Genomic DNA, 7,705 nt, shown 5'->3' on the forward strand with positions numbered 1-7,705 from the left:
AAAGGTGATAGACAACCCAAAAAAAAAAAGAGTTTCTTGAACTCTTTAACGAAGACCATTATCCAAAATGAGAAACCAAACTCAAAACAACGCACTAGTGAGACACATGTTCAGGGAAGGGCAGCTAACCGTAAAGATTACATAGGACACTAATATGACCATAATAGTATATGTAACAACATTAAACAAACTACTAATTTGGTGGCTTCTGCCTTTAGACATGGAGGGTGTACAAGTTCATATATGCACTGCGCAAATCGTCCATGTCTTTGGTCCACTCCATTTGCATCAGTTTTGTCTTCTTTATGAACTCTTCGTAAGCCATTTTCATGGAAGCCAGCTACGAGGTAAGAAAAGAGATGTCAAAGGTTGAAGCATTGTACATGATCTCTAATGCACTCTGGTCGGTAGCCAACCTCAAGTTCTCTTCTATGAGATAGCTGATGTACTCCATTTGCTCAAGCCGTAGTTCAACAAAGTGTGGCCAGCCAAACACATGCTTCTTTCCAGAGGGTGTGTACTCCATCATAAATAGAAAATGAAGACACGAGTGAAGAAAGTGGTTGATTATATGATGGGGGTGAGGAGAACCATGGAATTTATGTATATATTTATATAAATGACAAATAAGATCATCAAGTAAAACTAAAAAGGTGGTAACTTGTGCGAAGACGTAGTTGGTATTCAAATATTATTAATCAACCACTTAGTACACCATTTTATGCAGAAAGATATGTATTATGTTATTACAGGAAGATCATAATTTATGTTTATGCACTAATTTGTTACGTACGACTTGCGATTTGTTCTTTTTGCAAGCTACTTTTATTACGTGGCATCTCAGACGCTGAAACACGTAACCCCTTATACAAGGTTGTCCATGATGACTTTCCTTTGGCTATTTACATATTAACATGAAAATGGAGTAAATTAATCATTATGAATCTTGTCTGCATACAATGTATGGGCCCACCTACATGTGTTCTAAGAAAATGGTTTATATAACAAAAGTAAAACATTCTACTGTAATCCCAAGTGGGTGAGTGTGCTTTCCATTATTTTGTTTTTTAATTTTCAAGTTTGTCGTGTCAAATAAATTGATCAAGTGACATGACTAGAATAGGGCCTGCGGCATGGTCTCCACATGTTTGTCCACGTAATAAACAAAGAGTGAGCAACAGGTAGCCATTTACAAAGGGGTACGAAGGGGTATACCTGTATTTTAACACATTGTCAATATTAGCCTCAATTTTACAGTTCACCAATAATCCAACAGCTCACATTAGATGAAGGACTAAAACCTTCAAATACAACTGAGGGACTTTAGAAAGGCCCATATAATTATTATATTTATTACTTCAGTAAATTCCTCTATTTTTTCGTATATAGAAGGTAAAATTCATTCCCAAAATTTTACGGAGGCCTTTTATGTGCAATTCCGAATGTGAAGAACATTTTCGTATCCTATTTGTGAGGTTTATTATTTGAAATACAACACACTCATTGTTTTCTTCTTTTTATTTGTGCAAAATAATCGAGATAAATAATTTTTTTACCATAAAATGAAATATTCTCCTCTTCTCTCCCCACCAGCCTCATTTTTATGGCTAGATATTCTTATTGATCAATAATAATAATATTTGTTTTTTTATTTGTCATACACAATAATCTTTATTTTGTTAAAAATTACATCTATTTTAAATTCGATTCGAATAAGTATACAAAAAGATGGTTTCGCACTCTTGGTAAGTATACATAAATAATCATAACTTTTTTCTTCATTTATTTTTTACATCAATAACACTAAAATCAAACCCTAAAACTATAACTTAATTTCATTTATCAATTAAACTCCTCGTGATTTATTCATTTGTAATGTTATATGGTAGATGTTCCCGATCTAAGCAAGTGAATAAGCAACCACAATTGTAATATCTATAAGAAAATATTCTAATGATGACACCAAATTTTAAGGGACTTAATTGTAATTTTATATTTTCCATGATAACTTTCCCATGACTTTCCTTTACAAGATTGAAACATGATATTTTTCAAAAAAAAAAAATTGAAACATAATGTACTTTCTTTTTCATATTAATTTTATATTATAGATAATAAAATTACACCAATAATGTGTTAATTAAATATCATAAATATTTAGCAATTAATAGAGAATATTAATTCCAAGTTTTCTCTCTCTCAGCTCGGAGAGCTGGTGCCATGGCAAAGGGAGGGAAGATGCAGGGGAAGGCTAAAGCATCGGTGAAGAAGAAGAAGAAAAAGGGTCCTACCTCATCTGATGGGGTTCGGAAAACTAGGTCCATGATGAAATTGCTGGGAGTTGAACCAATAGAGTTTTCGGAAGGGGAATTAGAACCAGAAACAGATCTGGAAATTGATCTGCTTACGATGCAGGATTTACTCCAAGCACACAAAGAAGTGATAGAAGTGGTTTCTCCAAGATCTTCGCTGGAGCTGCTGCAGAGGAGAGAGGAGGTGAGGAAGGATTTCTCGACATTCCTGCAAGCTTCTCAGAAGTGTTTTGGGGAAATTGCATCAGGTAAAAATCCTACTCCTCCAATCTTGCGATCTGGCCATTTGGTGCAAAATTTGAATGTAAAATTTCAAAGGGATAAGGAGCAGGAGGGACAGAGGGATATCAAAATTGGATTGGAAGATATTGAAGATGAAATAGAGTTTTGGAGCTCTTCTATTGTCTGTTATGTGCTAGGAGTTAATCCTCCGTTGTCGGTTATGGAGGGATTTGCTTGACGAGTTTGGAAGACTAAGGGTGTGGATAAGGTGGGTATCTTGAATCATGGAGTGTTCATCATTAGATTTGATTCCATAATTTCAAGAGATGAAGTTTTACACGGAGGGTATGTTTTATGTGATAAAAAACCTGTTATTATGAAGCCTTGGGATTCTGTAACAGATTTTAGGAAGGAAGATGTGAGGGTAGTCCCTACTTGGATTCAGTTGACTGGTCTGGAATTGAAATATTGGGGTGAGAGGTCTCTTTTCAAGATTGTGAGCCAAATTGGGAAACCTCTTCAGGTGGATGAGATAACGAAAAACAGGGACAGACTGAACTATCCTCGAATCTTCATAGAAGTCTCTCTTACACAGGACTTTCCTTATGAGGTCTCTTTCACTAATGAATTTTATCAGCAAGTCGTTGTTGATGTTTTCTATGAGTGGAAACCAGTTCTTTGTGGAAATTGCAAAGGATATGGGCACATCACTGGGAATTGTAGGAAAAAAGATGGCTGGAAGAAAGAATGGGTGATTAAAAAGGATAACAATACGGCACAAGAATTGGAGAAGGAAAAAGGTGTAATGGTGGATGAGGAGGGATTTCAGCAAGTAACTAGAAGTGGAAAATTGAAGATGGCAGCCGCTCCTCCTACTATAGTTGCTAATAGTTTTGATGTTCTTAGTTCAGAAGTTGGAGAATGTTCGAAGGTTGGGGAAGCATTGGATATCACAGGGGGAGGGGGGGAGCCTCCGCCTCCTAATGGATAGGATTCTTTGTTGGAATGTCAGGGGGATCAACAATCCTAAAAAGCAAAATGAGGTTAAGAAATTAATCTCTACTAAAAAGGTAGGATTGGTTGGTCTCCTTGAGACAAGGGTCAAGGCTTCGAACTTAGGGGCCTTGTACCTTAGAATGTTTGCGGGTTGTTGTTTTACGACAAATAATGCGTGGTATAGTGGAGGGAGAATTATTGTAAGTTGGAATCCAAGGATGTTTGATGTGAATATTTTGTTTTGTTCGAGTCAGATGATTCATTTGCTTGTTAAACCGATGAATGGTAGTGGTTTTTTAGTAACCTTTGTTTATGGTTTTAATATGGAGGAGGAGCGTAGGGTGTTATGGACGGACTTAAAAGCTGTTAATACCACAGAACCGTGGGTAATATTAGGTGATTTTAACGAGATTTTGAATTCTAAAGAGCGTATTGGGGCTCGGGTGAAGTTTCGAAAACCTGTTGACTTTAAAGATTATGTGGAGCATTGTCATTTAGAAGATGTTAAGTACAGGGGCAATTATTATACTTGGAGTAATAAGCAGCAAGGGGATAATCGTATTTACTCCAAAATTGACCGAGTGCTTGCTAATCAAAAGTGGCTTGATTGTTATACAGAAGCGGAAGTGTGTTTTCTGAATGAATAATTATTTGATCACTCTCCTGCTTTGCTTTCGATCTTTCAGGAAAAGAATTATGGGAAGAAGCCGTTCAAGTTTTTTAGAATGTGGAATCAAGCTCCGGATTTTAAAAAGAAGCTGGCAAGTGTTTGGAGTAGAGAAATTCAGGGGACAGCTATGTTTCAGCTGGTTTCCAAGTTAAAGCAAGTGAAAATGATGCTTAAAGAATTGAATAATAAAGACTTCCATGACATTCCTAGTGCTGAATTGCGTTTGAGGTTGAACTTTCAGGACTCTCAAGTAGCTTTGCAGCGAGGTCCTTTGAATAAGGATTTAATTCAGAGAGAGAAGGAGGCTAGAGATCAGTATGTGGCTGCAAAAAAAGCTTACCAATCGTTTTTACAGCAAAAGGAAAAAGTTCATTGGCTTAAGGAGGGTGATGAAAACTCTGCTTTCTTTCATGCAAGCATCCGAGAAAGAAGAGCTCAAAACAGAATTTATTCAATAACTGATGCTTATGGGAGGTGGCTAGATCAACCTGAACAGGTTCAAGAAGCATTTCTTAATTTTTATGAAGGGCTGCTGGCAACTAAAATGAGTAACAGAAGCAGGGTCATCAAGGAAATAGTGGTGCAAGGGGCTATTGTTAAGGAAAGGCAGGCTCAAATGCTTGAAGCTAATTATACAGAGGATGACGTGAAGCAAGCTATATTCTCCATTCTAGCTAGCAAAGCCCCTGGGACAGATGGCTATAGTAGCTCGTTTCTTCAAGATAATTGGGAAATTGTTGGCAAAGAGGTAAGTGAAGCTATCCTTTCCTTTTTGCATTCTGGGAAGATTTTGAAGGAAGTAAATAGTACTGTCTTGACTCTTGTTCCTAAGAGTAATTGTCCGAATTTGGTGAGCGATTACAGGCCCATAGCTTGCTGTAATGTTATTTACAAAGCAGCCACGAAGATGATTTGCAATCGGCTGAGACTTATCCTTCCTGATATTGTAGCTCAAAATCAGGGGGGGTTCGTTCATCGGAGATTTATAGCCCATAATATCATGGTTTGTCAGGACCTTGTAAGGCATTATGGGAGGAAGCATACAAAGGCCAATTGCATGATCAAGCTTGATTTACAAAAGGCCTATGATACTATAGAATGGGAATTCCTGGAAGAAATGCTTGCTGCTTTTCAGTTTCCTACAAAATTCACAAACTTGATTATGCAATGCGTGACTACACCAAAATTTTCCTAGATGTTTAATGGATCATTACATGGCTTCTTCTCAGCAAAACGAGGATTACGACAAGGGGATCCAATGTCTCCCCTTCTATTTGTGTTGGGAATGGAGTATCTCTCTCGCATCATGAGGAAATAAGGCAGAAAGCAGATTTTAAGTTTCATGAACGATGTGAAGGTTTGCAGTTAAACCATCTGAGTTTTGCAGACGATGTGCTTCTATTTTGTCATGGGGACTTTAAATCCATATACTATATGTTAAGGTCTGAAGCTGTTTTCAAGAACATCTGGTCTTAACCCGAATGAGGCTAAATCTGTTGTATTCTGCTGTGGTATGGCAGGGCAGGAGGTGCAAAGAGTCTTAGAAGCTTCTGGTTTCAGTAGAAGTGAGCTGCCTTTCAAATACTTGGGGATCCCTATATGTGCCAAGAGAATTTCAACCAAGGATTGTGAAAGTATCTTGGAGAAAATGGTTGTTCGAATCCGAATATGGAGTACTCGTAATTTGTCTTATGCTGGAAGAATAACATTGATTAATTCAGTGCTAGTTTCAATTCATACATACTGGTCTCAAATCATGATAATTCCTAAGAAGATTTTGAAGAGCATCAACTCTATTTGTAGAGCATTTCTTTTGAAGGGTGCTTGGGATTATATGGGCTCGGGAAATGTGGCTTGGGACACTCTTTGTAAACCAAAAAGTGAAGGAGGAATGGGATTTAGGAACATTATGAATTGGAATATTGCTGCCATTGGGAAATACATTTGGGCCGTGGCTAGTAAGAAAGACAACCTTTGGATAAAATGGGTGCACAATGTGTACATTAAAGATGAGGATTGGTGGGCATACACTGCCCCGATGCAAAGCAGTTGGTATTGGAAGAAGAATGTGGCTGTCAAAGAGCAATTTAAAAGTTTTATTATTGCTGGCCAATTTACTCAACTTGATTACAGTATAAAAAAGGGGTACTTGCTGCTGTGTCCTCCTCAAACTCGGATTTCATGGAGCAATGAGATTTGGGGGAGACTTAATGTTCCAAAGCACAGTGTCATACTGTGGTTGACCAGGCTGGATAGATTGAAAACAATGCAAAGACTTCATAAAATTCGAGTGATTCCTGATAGCAGCTGTTTATTATGTAGGCAAAGTGAAGAGAATATTGAGCACTTATTTTTTAAGTGCCCTTTCAGTAACAGGTGTATAAAAAGTCTCAAAGAGAAGCTGGGATGGAGAGTTAAAACATAGGCCATTTATCTCTTGCTGAGATGGATTTCGAAGGCTAAAATAAGCAGGTTCAAGAAGCAAGTCCTTGCTACCTTTGTTGCTGCTGGTGTGTACCAAGTTTGGAAAACCCGAAATGAAGTCCTCTGGTTTCAACAAGTCAAGAGAGTAGATTTAGTAATGCTGACTATTATACATGATGTTAAGAGTAGAATATACAGCATTAAACCAGGAAAAGTCAAATGTATAGAATGGGAATGGTTTGAAGCTTTGTAAATATAAAGACTTATATTGTAAAAGTTGTCTTGGGCCTGTTTTGGGTGCCTTTAAATTGTAAGGTTCTGTTGGTATTAATGAATTGCTGATTTACCAAAAAAAAAAAATGTGTTAATTAGTTATAGTATGAATTACGGATCCAAAGTCTTGCTAAAGGACAATAAATGTGAAAATGTTTTAATTTGTCAAAGGCCAAATCTAATAATGTTATAATTCATTTTAAGGTGTTACAAGATTACATAAAATAATATTTTATATTTAATTTAAAATGCTCAACACCATTTATAAAATTATAATAAGGAGAATTGCTATGGGTGTCCAACACTATAAGGAAGTAACATACTGTTATTGGTGCAATCCAATATCGAGTCCTGCACATTTGAATTTAATAAAGGGAAATTTACATAAAAAAAACTATAATATACTAAAAAATATATCATTTATACGATTACACGGTAAAATTAACATTTATACAGTTTTATGTTTTTTTTTCATTTTTGAAGCACAACATAAAACTTGGGAGGATGCAGAAAAGGAAGACCAAAGAAGAAGAATGTCTCAATGCATTGTCGACGAATTGAGAGTTGTTGAAGAAGACAATTAATGGGTTTGTGTGGGAGGAAGGATGACTTTTTTTATTAAAGTGCAAGGGGGTTGACTCCATTTATGGAGCTCAAATTTTTGTACAAGAGTTTTGTTCGAATTCTGTTCTGCCAGTGTTGCAGTACCTATACGAATTAAAATTTTGTTTTCTCTTCTCCCTAACTATACATGAGTTGTATATGTATAAATATATATGTCTTTCATTAACTGCAAGAAAAAATCACA

The 7,705-nt window shown here is 36.5% G+C and overlaps 1 protein-coding gene across 1 annotated transcript; it reads left to right on the forward strand.

The window, feature by feature from the left end:
* The first annotated feature begins 3,808 nt into the window (after nt 1-3,808).
* LOC133780155 (uncharacterized) lies at nt 3,809-7,481 on the forward strand. Its single transcript, XM_062220027.1, has 6 exons — nt 3,809-4,156; nt 4,217-5,334; nt 5,430-5,557; nt 5,643-6,576; nt 6,673-6,845; nt 7,381-7,481. The coding sequence occupies exons 1-6, from the start codon at nt 3,809-3,811 to the stop codon at nt 7,479-7,481; spliced, it is 2,802 nt and encodes a 933-aa protein (XP_062076011.1).
* Nucleotides 7,482-7,705: the final 224 nt, after the last annotated feature.

Source organism: Humulus lupulus, chromosome 5 (assembly GCF_963169125.1).
Source record: "Humulus lupulus chromosome 5, drHumLupu1.1, whole genome shotgun sequence".
In the NCBI taxonomy this organism is placed as follows: domain Eukaryota; kingdom Viridiplantae; phylum Streptophyta; class Magnoliopsida; order Rosales; family Cannabaceae; genus Humulus; species Humulus lupulus.

What these genes read in the sequence shown, in the direction of transcription:
- LOC133780155 (XM_062220027.1), top strand. Translation starts at nt 3,809, where the DNA reads ATGAATGGTAGTGGTTTTTTAGTAACCTTTGTTTATGGTTTTAATATG. An exon ending in GAAATGCTTGCTGCTTTTCA is followed by an intron (nt 5,335 to 5,429) that starts GTTTCCTACAAA and finishes GCTTCTTCTCAG; the next exon opens with CAAAACGAGGATTACGACAA. An exon ending in GTTTCATGAACGATGTGAAG is followed by an intron (nt 5,558 to 5,642) that starts GTTTGCAGTTAA and finishes CTATATGTTAAG; the next exon opens with GTCTGAAGCTGTTTTCAAGA.